This window comes from Austrofundulus limnaeus, unplaced genomic scaffold, assembly GCF_001266775.1.
Source record: "Austrofundulus limnaeus strain Quisiro unplaced genomic scaffold, Austrofundulus_limnaeus-1.0 Scaffold68, whole genome shotgun sequence".
NCBI lineage: Eukaryota > Metazoa > Chordata > Actinopteri > Cyprinodontiformes > Rivulidae > Austrofundulus > Austrofundulus limnaeus.
Genome location: NW_013952470.1, coordinates 1,009,274 through 1,024,551, shown reverse-complemented (window position 1 = coordinate 1,024,551; position 15,278 = coordinate 1,009,274). Strand labels below are relative to the sequence as shown.

Here is a 15,278-nt window from a genome sequence, read left to right as displayed (position 1 = left end):
ACACACACACACACACACACACACACACACACACACACACACACACACACACATACACAGAAACAAATACACAAAAATATATACACAAGAAACATTGCTTGAAACTGCAGGAGAAAGAGACGACTACGCAACACTTCAAAACTTGTTTGATGCATGAAGAAAGATGGTTTGTTTTAATTTACCAAAAAAGTAAGAAGATGAAAGACAAGATGCATTTAAACAGGAACCTTTGCCAAACAATTAAAGTCATTAAGTTGCTTGGAATCTTAAAATAACACCATCTAAATCTGCAACRGTAAATCTCACTAGGCTATGACTGAGCATATTTGACGGTTTAAACTTGTCACAAAATTGCGAGAAAATGTGCGAATTTTTCACTGTTTTAAAACTTTAGCGCATTATATCCATCTTAGCCCAATTTGTACCAACCTACATGTTTACAAATTAATCTGTTGGACTTCACTTTGAACATAAAGGTAGACAGATTTGGACCAGGTTTAAATAAATTTTTATCATCATCACCAGCGTGTTGTTATTTCTTCCTGGACATATGTCAAAATGTAGTTTTTGCCTTCTTAAGTTAGGTCAAGATGCCCGCAATGACTCTACGACTATTTTGAGAGACTTTTTTGAATTTAATTTTGTTCAAAACCCAGGCATCAAGGCTGCAGGCCTTCGTGACTCATAAAAGGAAACTGAGAATCCCATAAAGTCTCAAACCATTATGGGGACTATCCTGTGAATATTATTTGTCAACTAGTCAACAGCAGTCCCAGCCCAGTGAGAAACCAACTGAGCCTGAAACACAACATGACTGATAAGTAAATCTGAGCATTCGTAGTTTGCTTGTTATGCCRTTACTAAATGTACCGTTTTAACCTGGTGAAGGATTTATTTTAATGACTTAAATCACAACACGTTTGGGGTCTTTGTGATTTCAAGAGACACCAAAWTTTGGACATTTTGACTCATTCATGTCAACAAAAGAAACCGATGTGAATTTAACAAACTTAAACTCTGGCAGGAACACAAAAAACATACTACCACATGGAGTTTTAGCCCCATTTAGTGTGGACGTTTGTTTTCAATTAGAACCACWAGAAACATAAAGCAGAGCAGTATCTGAAAGCAAGAACATTCYTTTAAAAAAAAGAAAGTTACATGTTGCTATGAAATGTAAAACTTCAGATACACAAAAAGCCACAAACACAAATAATTGCAAAGAATCAAATAGTGTGTTTTCCTAAAAAGATGGCCTTCAGGGTTAAAGAAAAGGAGCTTTTCAGTTTAAGCAGAACTATAAATAATGAACTGCAGAGAGCATGCTCGTTATGAAACAAGAACTCAATAAAGGCACAAACAGGCTGGCACATCTGTGGGACAGACTCAGATGACTCAGTGGCAATATGACTGCAAAGACAGACACACACAGACACACACACAAACACACACATTAATCAGGTTAGTGAGGTTAGAATGTTATGGCGTTCAGAGGGGGAGACACTTCAAAAACATACAGTTTCAGCATAAAAAACAAAGCAGAGGCAACACAGTGGTTAGTGATATTTAGTGATACAAACACACACACACACACACACACACACACACACACACACACACACACACACACACACTCACCGTCTTGGTTGCCCCAGTCCCAGTCCGGTCCACGAACCACTTTAACTCCCTGGAAGATTCCTTTGAGGATGATGCGAGGAAGGTTCTGTCTCGGTGTCAAGCTCACTCTGAGAAAAGAGAAGAGAGATGCAGCTGAACAAACCGCTCGACACACATTATACACACAACACATTAACAAACACTGCAGACTCAGAACATGGATTTAAACACGAGTGTTGTTCAGAAAAATCGTACGTACCTTATTGTGAAGATTTGATCAGATCTTGTTGCAAAGGAGCTGCCTATTCCCATACTTCTGAACGAGATCAAACCCCGGCTTCCATTTCAACCAAACCACTCTTTGATAAACTCAAAAAGTCATTTAAAATCCAGTCTGGTGAGACGAACAAAAGCCCTTCCCCCTTTTTTATGGTGCTTCATAAAAATATCGTCGGCCCAACAGGTCTAGCCTTCTTCCTGGGGTTTTGCTAGACATGCTTTCAGATTCCTGGGAGCTAGCAGGAAGCTCCGATGCTTTTGGCTTCTAAAGCCAACTAAGAGTAAATCTCTGTGTTGGACTGAGCTCGGACGGGTTTGTGCCGAGAATGTTTGTGTCTGAGAAGAGCTTTGAGCCTAATCCTAGACAGCAGAGCAATCAGGAAGCAGGTCACCTCAGGCTGTCATAAGTCATCCACATAAATGTTGGTATTTCGCATGAATTTTAAAAATATATACAACACAATTATGAGATCAGATTATTAATAATTTAAAAAAATGAAGCTGTGCTCGTTTCCTGTCTGAACAGACAGTTCAAAGATTAGTGTCATTTTTGCCAGTAAAATCAGCTCATTAGAGAAAAAAAAATTACTTTCCCAAAACCTGAGCCAAGATTGTTTGAAGCTTGGAGGGGATGTAAAGTGACAGATGTCCCAGTTTTATGACAGAGAAACATGACCTCAGAGTTTGATGTTTGTTTTTCACTGCAGCCTTTCTTACAAGGGATGAAGGTTTCTAATCCCGCTCAACCAAATGTCAGCCCTGATCACAGAAAGCATCGGGGGGGACAAAAACAACAACAACAACAACAACACACTACACCTACTGACTCACAAGCAGGATCGGAAATAAGAACAATTATTTTACTGCTTAAGACTAACAAGACAGAATAAATAAAATTAGAGATTAAAGTGACAAGAAATACAAATGATTTCCTGCAAGAAAAACAATTAAAGTCTTATTTAATTATAGATAACAGCTGTGATCCGTGCTACGAAGGCCTCAGTGTAAAATGCCGGCCTTTGTTTTTACTGAATGAAATGTGTGTTAGGGTTGGGCAATACTGGCAAAAAAAATAATAATCACGATTAATTGTGGTATTTAGCYGATAACGATTAATTTGACGATAAATCCCCTGGAGTCCCTGGACACCCTTGTGTCCTAGTCACATGACCAATTTAGTGGGAAAGATTTGCTCTTCGTAAAAAACTAAATTACAGACTTCAGGCTATACATCAAATTTTAAATTGTGTTGATAGATAAATAAATTATAGAACTTTTTTTATATTCCATCATATTTGAAGCGGAAAGGAGCACCGAGCTGACTCTGCCTGGTGGCATTAATCGTATTAATCGTCAAGTGCCAAAAAATAATCAATTAATGTTTTGCTGATGATTAATTGCACACAGTACGATTATGCCCAACCCTAATGTGTTTGTAGGGAAAAAAATCATAATTTTCAAACACATTAAAGAAGATCTATAGAGAAGTAAAAACTGAAACAAAACCAGCCTCAAGGATTTAAAACAGGTTTAAGATCAGCGGCTGGTTGGGAGAATATTTCCAGGATGCGACTATGGAACAGTAAATTGAGGAAGTCAGTTGGCAGYGGTGTATCTGGATGTGAGAGGAAARGATTAGGCCTATTTGACCTGGCAGGAACTGCATGTGTGCTGTCTGTGAGAGGAAGAGCCGATTAACCAGCTGTATACCGACCAGCGCCTTGTAAACATATGGTCCACACATATGCTRCCGTAAGCACCGTCACGCGTGCGCACAGATGTTTTCGATGTTCTACTCGACATACAGTATATGTCGACAACACGCAGGACTGGGACAGCTGCCCAGGAACGCGCTGTAAAAAAGAAATTAAACTTCTTCAAGCTGGTCTTTTTCCGTCATCAGAGGATCATGTCTTCTACTGCCTTTGTTGTRCAAAACCCAACACCCATAATCTAGTCTTCTAAGAAGCTGGACATGCTAATCTGCACATCTGACAATGGTAGCATGCTAATCCATTTAAATCTGATGCAATTACAAAAGGAACACTTTATCAACAGCATATCCGGCTCAGGTCTCACACCATGTTCATGATGGTGATACTCGACAGTCCTCGATTATCCCCACACATTTTCTATCCACTGTCTGTTCATAATCTACAAACAGATCAACAGTGCCCGGTTGTTAAATTGTCCTGCATGTTTGGTGCGATGAAAGAAGCCTTTCTCAGCGATACGGAAGCCAAACGTCGGCTTCCTCGCATAAATGGTTTCTGGCACTATATTAAGTCACACTGATTATGAAATGGAGCTAAAACTGGCGGTCCAGACAAATAACAGAATGTCCCACAACTGCCAACTATAAATCAGTCTTTTGAAACACTGTCAATGTAATTTGGGTCAATGTGGTCTGAAAATAAAGCAGCTTTGTGTGCTAGGCTCTACAAACTGTAGCTGCTCCTCATTCATCTGACAGAAAGTGACTTTCATGTGATGTTTGTCCCAGATGTACGCTGTGTTACTGCGCTGGGTGGAAAGCACCGTTACATTGCCCCTCAAACCACTGAGTTTAGTTCAGCGGATAAAATAAAGACAATAAGTTGAATAGCACAGTCTAATTATTGCCCACCTCTGAAGGCAAAAGAGCGATAATGTTGGTGCCCATGTCTGTTCATTTGACTGTAGCGTTGGCTTGGAGCAATAATAACGAAACACTCGGTAAACAACTAACTGGATGAACTTCTACAACTGATTAACTTTTGAAGTAAACACCATTCAAGATGGCCGCTGCATCTCATTAACATTAAACACAAACATGGCTGCTCAACTTGGGTGCTCCTCACGAGTGATGGGTCAAATGCAGAGCACATTGTATGGGAACATGCATTGATGACAAAATAAAAAGTGCATTTCTGTCTATCAACTTTACGAATATTGAGCTCGATTTTGATGTTATAGACGATAATCATTCAAACACATACTGAGTGTGACATAGTGAACTAGATAATTTGCATTTCCTGTAAAAATGCATTGTGAATGATTAATGATGAAAGACTTTGGCTGAATAGCTAAAAAAGCTGAAACTAAGCTAAAAATATTGGCTGAAATTAGCAAAAACTGAAAGAGCATGTTTGCTGAATTAAGCAGCAAGAAGCTAAAACTACCTGAAAAGTAGCTAAAAACAAAAAAAACAAGAAGAAAACATCTGAAATTAGCAGAAAGCAGCTGAAAGAAACTTAAAATAGCAGAAAGAAGCACCAAAGGGCTGAAAAGAGCAAAATAATAGTAAAAAATTAAAAAAATGTCAGAATGATAGGTAAAAAAGACAAAAATAAATACTTAAATCAGCCAAAGGAAGCTAAAATTAGTAGAAAGGAGTTTAAAAAAAGCTGAACCAGAACAAAAAGGTAAAAAGTACAGTAAAAAATATACAACAATTTCAAGGGTTTTAAAGATGTTGAAGACGGCTCCATTCAATTTCAATAGGAAAAAAAACGGTCAAAAAAGCTTAATATCTTAAAAAGTATAAATAGCTGAAGTACTGAAAGTCCTAGCAGAGCTGAACGTTTTGATATCTAAAGTGCTGAAAAAGCATAAAAGGCGCAGAATGAGAAACGTGCCAAACAAAAAATACGTAAAAAAATTTATTTAAATGACCTCGGTAGGGTGAAAGCTTGATAAAAATTTAAACAAATCTAAAACAGAGTGAAAGTYGTCACCAAACAGCCATTTTATTCCCTCTCTGCTCTGTGACGTCTGTAGGTTTCATTCACTTCATGCTTGATTAACCAGCTCAGGCTGAGTCACGGTCTTTTCTGCCACTTATGGGCATTAAAATACAGCCTGACTTAAAGAGACATCGTCTTAAAAAGTTCATTTAGGAAAACACTGAATGTTWTCAGTGACGTCAATTCATTCACAGCTGCTGCAGGTAAATATCTTTAAACAGAACTCTGTGAAGTATTATTCAAGTTAGGTGTTGAAGGCCATCAGCACCCATTTATTCCTCATTCTTTAATGTCCTAACTTAGTCTTCTAAAGATCAATCATTGCATTAACTTATTAATAAATTAAACCTGTATCACTGTCATTAATTTAAGATTTATTTGTGCTCTGCAGCTGCTGTTTGATCCAGGTTTATTTACAAAAGTTCTTTCAGTGTTCCTTATAAAAAGGAAAAGAAAAGGATCTCATTGTATTAAGAAAAGAAAAAGAAACTATCTGCCTTATGGCTGTTGGATTAGCACAGTACTTTTAGACTGCTCCTTTACGAGGACAAACTTCTAAAACAGAAGAACTATTTTAACCCGCTCCTAAAGAAGAGAATCCCCGGACTTGTTTTAATCTTTCCAAATTTAGCCTCAGTCAGATGTTACATATCATGGCTGCCTGGAYGGGATTACAGCTCGGAAATAACTCAGATTATAAATGTGTGAATTCCTATAGGGGTTTCTCTTTGACAAAAATAAACATGAAGCTTTCTAGCTTCTCTTTGTTCTGTTTATTTCTTCACCAGTAATGATCTGGTTCTGTTGGTGTTTAAAGTTGGAACTGGTTTGTGTACTTTAATTTATTCATTGCTCACACATTGCTACTAGAACATTAGGAAATCCTTTGTATTAAACACTAAACTGTTTATGTTTGCATTAACTTCTGGTGACACAGAACAGCTCTTAGTTTTAATGTAATATCTAAAGTTTGAAGAGTAAAACTGGAGTTCCCAAATGAAATTATGAGATCTGCTCAGTCAGTTTAACTTTTTAATTAACCATTCCAAAAATGGTCAAAATGAAGATGAAAAACAGGTGAATAAAATAAAATAACAACACTGCATCAATTCTATACAAAGCAATATAATTAATTACAAATTTTTTTGGCTCAAAATGACAAAATCAAGTTATTTAGTAAAGTAGTATTAATGTATTAATTTAAAAACTGCAAAAAATGTGAAGTAGGCACTGTTAAACCCGCCCACAGCTGATGCAGGCTTTAACAAATAATTATTTTTGGAAATGTGGGCTTATATCATCTCACTAAAAACAGTAATAAATAATAAAGTATTTCAGGGTCCCGGGTCAACGCCCTGGAAAGATACTTGGAAAGTCCGGCCTTGCATTAAAAAAATAAAATAAAAAAACATGTTCAGGACGTTCTACAGTTCTTGTCTGCAACGGTCTCTTGAGGGAACGGAGAATTCAAACTGAACCCAACATGAGCAATAAGTCACGATTCCTTCACCTTTTCCCAGCATTCACTAGGACAGCAGGATGAGGGAAAACAAATGGAACCGTTTTGGACGTGGCCCGGGCTAAACTATAGGAGGGAAAACTGGGTCATACATATCACCTCGTTAAAATAAGAACAGGCCATGCAGCTGACATTCAGACAGCGCCTGAAGCAGCTTGGAGCTTTACTGTGAACTGAGGCAGAAGAGTGGATTCTGGAGGGACGACTCACTCCAGTAAATCTGGATACATGGGACACTTAGAAATCAGCTCACTAAACATGTATTTAAATCTAGGCCACATGTAGTTTGACTAAACAGACAGAAGAAGACAAATAGTTCCTTTAATTGCACATTCCTCCGAGTTATTAGAAGAGCGTGTTGAGAGATTTACGCTACCTCTGCAGTACCTTACAACTATTGTAGTCCAGATTTGATAGAAAACTAAATGAATCCAGCTCTCGGAACACAAARGGGTTTTAAAAGGTATTGTCAGGTTATGGAGCATCTGAAGAAATTTTGACAAAATCAAAAGAAATTTGAAGGATTTTAAGGCTTTTTCTTTTTTTTTTAAATCTCAACTTTTTCTAAAAATCTTAATATGATTTGAATCCGCAGTCAGTGCAGGACAGTTTTAACATTTCAGTAATTTTAGGCTGTTGAACCATTCTGCTCTTTACAAAACAAAACAAAAAAAGCTATTTTATGTCTAAGAAATTCAATATGTAACTGAAAAAGCAGCTCCAAGTCATGTTTTATTGTTGACAGAATACCTTGTAATATGATTGTAATTTTGTTTCTTAATTCATTCTCATCATATTTTGCGTTAACAGTTTTGTCTTTTTCTGACATGTAAACATTTTATCTTTCCATTCACACTTCATAAATTAAAGGACTTCTTTTTCATAACTCAAAAACAAGTTTAACTCGGCTTACAAAAATGCCATATTTCTATTGTATTCTGCTATTTTTGTAAAGTCAGAACCATAAGATGTTTTTTATGCTGGATGTCACATCACTTCAGAGTTCAGTAAACTGTGAATCTTCTGGAATTTCTTGACATTTTACAGCTTATTTAAGTCATTTCATTTAATTATTCAATTCTTCAGTAGAAAAAAAAAGTCTCTTTCAGTCTCTTTTAAAAACTAATCTTTTTAAACAGTGTGTAATTCCCAGGAGCGCGATTATTAGGCCAGCCTTTGTTTTTAGACATCATTGCTAATTCTGTTAACTTTGTATTTTGCTTAGCGTTTGTGATTTTTTTTATTTAGTTTTTTTAAGCAATTTGTACAACATTTATAACTGCAAAATAACGTCAGTAAAAATACTGTAGGCTGTTTAGTTTTTATACATTTTTGAAAATATGTTGTCACACAGACAGAAGCATTTTATTGACAGCGCAAAGCATACTGTGAAGGTTAATCTTGGACAACATCTGACGATCGGCTCTTTTAAATGAAACCAGAGAGCGYTGACAGAGAGGAGAAGGTAGAAACGACTCAGGAGGACAACAGAGCTGCTTCAGGGATGGAGGTACTCACGGCTGGGAGTGTGCCGTCTCGTAGCGTTCGAAAGGATGACTGAGGTCGTGCTTGTTGTTCATGTAACACTGAGTGCACAGGTCGTAGTCGAAGCACACTTTGCACTTCCATCGCATTCCCATGATGCCATGCTTCTTGCAGCTGTCACAGATGATATTGGAGTGACGCACCCCTGCGTTAAGGGAAAAGTGGTGGAAAGACGGGGGGAACAACGTTTAGGAAATCTTTTTGTGACTTTTTTCATCACAAATGTGTAGCTTAAAACGTGTTTCAGTTTGTTTAGTAACATTCTCAAGTCACAAAAACATTCGAGGCATTCCTGATGTTATTTATAAGTCTCTAATATGAGGAAATAATTTAAAACAACAAAGAGGTTCCCAGAATATTCCCTGCCTCGTTGCTTCAAATTTCTTCTTATTTTCTTTTACTCGAATAACTGAAGGGTTTAAGGCAGGGCTATTCAACTAAACTGCTCCACGGGCCASAGTTACCACAGGTCAACAGCTCAGGGGCCGAACATCCAGTAAYTAAATTTATTATGTGAATAAATCAAGTATTACAAAGATCTGTTACCTTTGAAATAGTTTATTTTGCTGTATTTAATCATGAAAACAACACACAGAACCCTATAAAAGTAGTGATGATATAACAAAAATGACACATTATGCCTCCTATTTGACACAAATATTATTTTAACATATCTGACTTGTTAAATTTTTTAACCATTTTATTTTCACTTTCAGAGTTTTATCTTCAACTGCTTGTAATTCTAAATGTCTTGGACATTTATAGAAATGTTTTTTACCATCTTTTAACCAAGATTAGGACGTTTTTGTAGATACTAAACATGTCTATGTTTAACTAAAATAACTTATAGTAATTAAAGTAGAAAGCTGGGGGTTTGGACTTAAGAGATGAATGAACCAATTGGCGGGCCGTAAGTTGGTCACTCGCGGAACGGATATGGCCCGTGGGCCACCAGTTGAATAGCCCTGGTTTAAATAAAGCAAAATGGTGAGAATCACATTAACAGTTCATTCAAGGCCAAATAGAACWGGAGGGTTGATTAAAAACCATGAAAACTGGTTTAAAAAAATTAAACTAAGCAGGGCTCGTGAACAAAATTTGAGTCAGCTTTTTTCTTAATACAGTTAAAAGCCAGCTTTAAATTGGATTCGATCGACTAAAATCTTTGTTTTCCTGTTACAGATATTATCGATTCCTGTATCAGACTCTGTGTCATTTATTAATTCATGGGCCAGATGTGATGAGTTTGATGGGCTGTGTGCGGCCCGGGCGCCACCAGTTTATTAAAGAATCTGACCGTAGAGTTGTACAGCTTTATAAAAACTAGGTATAATGATAACTAACTAAATGAAGTTTAAGTGTTTTGTACTTTTCTGGTATTAATTGTTAAAGCTTAATATTAAAGCGTACCAATCTGAGCATTATCATAGAGCAGCAGGTCATAGGCTCCCTGGTATCCAGTCCGGTAGTTGGTTCGCGTGCCGCTGTCCCACTGAACGACCACCGTCTTGTCCGGGGTCGTGGTGCTGCCCTGCCGCCCRATCTCCACCACGGTGCCGACGTGGCCCTCGCCGTCGTCCTGGTTCCCCCATTTCCAGTCCAGGCCGCGCACAACGCGCATGCCCACCTCCATGCTGCCTCTGCTGGGGCCTGGCCTACAGGCCGAGGGCAAAGGCCGGGGCCTGGCAGCGCTGTCGCCGCCGCCGCCTCCGCTGCTGCGCCTCCGCGGCTTCTGAGGGAGGGAGGAGGACCGTGCCGACGGGATCACCGGCAGAGACGGCACCAGCGCCGACTCTGGGAACAGATCAGGGGTGACTGAAAGAAAGAGAGAAATAAAAGTTAGAACGATAAAAGGGGGAGTACAGACACAAAATAAACACAAACTAGAAGCACTCGGAGARTGCAAACCTCCGCCAAGACCAATTTCCCCCATCCGGTAAGAGTTAAAGCGCAAAAAGAAACACATTTGCCGAATAAGTTCTGACGTAGCGAACATTTAAGCAGGCAGTATGCACGGGCTTTCTTCTCTGTGGAGTCCAATGTGGAAAAAAAAGTCAGACTCATCACTCTCTGTTTACAAGCCTAGTAGCGAGAAACTGTTTTGACTGGTTGTTTCGGAAATGTGGTGTGTTTGAGGAAATAGGAAAAATAGGTTTCATGGTGCAGTCACGCACTTCCTGGTCACAAAACGTTCTGTAAATGTGCATATTATGGCAAAAATTATTCATCATTAAATGTGGTTTTAACATTACTTTTATAAAGTTTGAAGTCCGTGCTGTCCAATCCAGCTCACTGTTTTTGTACAGAAGCCCCGTGAAAGCATCACAGCTTTGCCGATCTCAGAGTGTTAAAAGAAAAAAAATTCCTGTATCCGCATCGTGATCCGGAACATCACCAAAATTTAAAGGTGTGTTCCTTGGCCCAGTACCCACAAGTGGTAAAAATGTCATGACAATCCGTCCACAAGTTTTTGAGTAATGTTGTCCACAGGCAGAACGACAGACAGGCATACGCGAATGAAAACATTACCTCGTCCTTGGCGGAGATAACAAAAGGTCATAAATGACAAACAGGTGATGCGTTTTAGATCTATGCCACAATTTTTTTAAACATTTTTTAAAAGCTGTTCTTTGACACAACCTGTGTGCAGCTGTCCGTGGCTGCTGGGGCCTTCAACGTGCCATATGTCTTATTAATTTCAGAGCAGAGTTCTCCTTCTTGGCTGGTGGATCATTCACTGGAGGCCTTGCTGTGTGTCATGGCACACTTCTGGAGGGAGCAGCTGGACTCGACTGTTACGCCCTGCTGCGCTAATCAAGCCCTGACCCGACACAAGCACACACATACACACACTCGCTAACACAATCCACTAGCCTCACTGGCCTCATTCTGACTCTGAACACTAAAAGATGAAATCTAAACAAGCAAATAAAGAAATAAACCCATTTTTACTATTTTTTTCTGTTCAGATGATAATGAAAGTTCAGTCTGTGTTGCAGCTATTTTTTATGCTTCCTTAAAATGTTTACCACAGACCAAAAACTAACCAATTTATTTCTTTTTGAGGGAGAACAATACATCTGAAAGTGAAAGGACTTTCTGTCAGCTTGTCTGTTTCCCTACAATAAACCACTATCAATAAAACTTAAAAAAAACTGAAGGATTAAAACCAATTAGCACAAAAGAGGAGGTACAAAACCTCCCATTTCACAACCATGACTGATTGCACCGGTGCTTAAAAAAAACTCAGCCAAGTTAAAAAAATGAAATATAAATGAAATAAGAAAAGGTTTACAGGATGTGAGAGGCTGACTCAGCAAAACAGGAGGAAACTTCTGCTGAGGAGCATGATGGTCTAATTTTACTCGTTAATCACACGTGGCACTTGTACAATGGTTGTTCACACACTGGTTTCCCTCTCCACGCTGTGCACAGAAACATATAACGGGGCGGCGGTGGTGTGGTGGTAGGGCAGCCGATTTGGGACCAGAAAGTCACAGGGTCGACTCCTTGCCATGCTCGCGTTGTGGTGTCCTTGAGCAAGACGCCACGAATTTCATCTCTGTACGGGAATGTGCAAGAGGTGACAACACGCAGCACATTATTTTGTCCATTCAGTGGGATTTCTGTCCCTAATCGTTCAAGGAAAGGGTTAAAGAAACACCGTGAGGCCAGTCTAATATTCTTCAAACATTTTGCTCAAAGGAAAGTAAAGAGAGATTTGCCAATACTTCAATGTATGTTCAATACCATTTTTAAAGAACACCCATCGGTGCACAGGATATGTTTCATTTGTTAAGTAGAGCTTTGACAAAAAATCATGAGCAGTCAGGATCTTACCTGCAGTAGACAACAGTAAGAGGTTTTTCACTTTGGACAAATTCTCACACTTACATGTTTCCTTGCAGTTCAAGGAAGTTTTTCTTATACTGTATATTGCAATCTTTTGCATGAGTCAGCAGTTTACTTCAATCAAGCATCTGCGCTGTGGCTGCTACAATGCCCCGTGATCAGGCGAATTAAAGAGCTTTTATCTTATTTCAAAAGTTATTCCTCTACAACATCTGGTTGATACAGATGTGCTTTAAACTTAGGAAGACGTTTGACTGTAGATGTTTTGGGGTTTAACTGACGGAGCTGAAAGTCGTGGCAGATTTAGAGCGGGGTGCGGATAAAAATGCAAACGTCCATTTCATGCAATTGTGAGGAGGTTTAGAAAGTAAAAGCAAATACATTGTGTTTTCATAGGGCTGAGTCTCATTTAGGGCGGTGATTCGATTTGATTTTCGATAAAGAGCTCAGGATAAAATATGATTYTCAACAGAGCAGCTCGATTTGATTTCAGTACATATTATTTTATACTTATTGCTCAATGCCACTGACTCAACAAAACCAGCAAAAATATTATAAAATTATATTATGTATTTTTAAATCTAGACCAAAACGTGCTCCATCATCTGCTTTTAAGGACGAAGGCGCTTCCAGAATACAGCTGGTCATTTCTCTGACTTATTGATCTCACTTGCAGCTGGCTGTTCCTCGCTCTGAACAGGAATCACGCATCATTATACGGCCCTCTTAAGGGTTGGGGGGAGGGGGTATCGATGTATGGATTTTTATYCACAATCCTACGTTTTCAGTTAAGTTGTTTTAAATGGCAGAATCAAGCCATTTTTTGCTCTGAGTAGCTTGACGCTCTCATAAAAGTGTATCTTTTAGCTCTCTAAACAAAGATGAATGATGTCTACTGCAGGTAAGATACTGACTGCTTATAAATGCCACATAACTCCCCTTGATAAATCCCTATGAACAAGGCACGTGCACACAGTTATAACAAGTGTTATTGACCTGTAAAAACACTATCAAAGTCTTTAGTGTTAAAATTCACTAAATGTTTGGTTAATGTGCTGAATCTTCTCTCCTGCATCAAAAGCAAACAGAATTTATGTTGGCATCTACAATGCTGCATCAGGACAGGAAATTTATCATTTTTATATATAAAACTTCAGCTTTTTTATTTCTAACAACTCACAGTCAGCTTGTGAGCTTAAWGTTTGGAGCCATGAGGCAAACACTAAATTATCCCCTTCTCAGACAAGTTAGCAATAAAAACAATCACGTTTTCTGTGAGAAATGTAAAAATGCAAACAAGAATCTTCAATACAGAAAGGATCATCTCAATTCTCAACCAAATATGCATTCTAGTCTGTATGTCAGCAAAACAAGGCAGGGAACTGTCTAAAAACAGCTAACTCCCTTAATATTACAAGGTCATGTTAGTATTAATCTGTTTTTGGGAAGGCTTAAAAATGCATGTCATCTGTAGCATCAACAACAACAAAAAAAAGGAAAAAAGGTCAGATTATACTTAATTTTCTGTCCAAATCGACAGCTTAGCTTGTTTCTTTTTTGGCATTAAAATAATTTTCCCATCACCAAACGTTCCGGCTTGTCCACTCAGAGGATTTGTCACTGAGAATGACGGCTTACAAGAAGCTCGTAAAATCCTTTTTAACAAATTATTTCAAAACAGTTAAAACACGGTAAAAGAATAATAATTAAAAAAAACATTAAGCCGTGCTGATTCAGCTAAATTGTTCACAAATATTTAAAACCACACACACAGGCTCTTGCTTCCCAGACCCCTATCGGTTGTTGCTGCAGAGCGAAGTCTGATGTAATCTTTCCTAAACAGGCGAGAACTGAGAAACGTAGACACAACATAACACAACAAGCTCCTTTCCCACATCTCCACAAAGAACTGAACAGAAAAAACCTCCACCCAGTCCCTCAAAAGTGACAGTAAATAAAAGGAAATCGCTGAATGTTGTGAGCTTAAACTCTAAACTGAGATCTACTGTTTACAGTGAGTCAGCAGAATCAAAGACAAACATTAAAAAAAAAAACTCAACTTGTGATCAGGTTGTGCTCTAATGACCTGTGTACACTGTTGGACACGACTGTTGCTTCTGCTTTTAACACATATGCTCATGTGAAAGAAATTTTTATCAGTTGCTCCTCAAGTTTTCTCCTTGCTGTGTTCTGCATTCCTTGGATTTTTTTTCCTGTGCGTCTGTGTGTTTGTTCTGACTCGGCCACCTGTGTTGTTGACACGTCTCTGCCAATCTGCAGCCGAGGGTTAAGGCGAGCAGGATTACTGCTCTTAGCCTGGAATAACAGATGGGTTGGCTTCCGTCACACGCGCCGCGGAGGGCCGGTTTGTGAGGCCAACGTCGACCGCCTTCACACAAACAGCTCAACGGCCTTCTGGTCGCCAGACAAGCACATGTTTCACCGTAAACAAATAAACGCACACGCATGAAAAAAAACTGACCTTTTTATATGAGATTAAACCAGGAATTTGGTAAACGTGTATTTGAGTTTTACTGAAAAAAAGTTCTAGAATCCACTAATCTGTACGGTGGTTAGGGCTGCCATGATTAGTCGATTAATTGACGACTAATCGATTATTAAAATAATCGATGACTAATTTAATAATTGATTTATCTTTTTTTTTTGTTGTTGTTCTTTACTTTTTCTCTCCAAACTGCTTTGACACCTTCCACTGCCACATCTGCCTTTCTGTCCTTGAC

The 15,278-nt window shown here is 38.6% G+C and overlaps 1 protein-coding gene across 1 annotated transcript in view; it reads right to left on the bottom strand.

The window, feature by feature from the left end:
* Window positions 1–15,278, bottom strand: part of mib2 (MIB E3 ubiquitin protein ligase 2) — a gene marked incomplete at its 5' end in the record, with an annotated part of 39,333 nt that overhangs the window by 20,544 nt on the left and 3,511 nt on the right. The window contains 3 exon segments of the mRNA XM_014010369.1: window positions 1,639–1,745; window positions 8,659–8,830; window positions 10,096–10,500. Coding sequence (XP_013865823.1) covers window positions 1,639–1,745; window positions 8,659–8,830; window positions 10,096–10,500 — 684 coding nt within the window.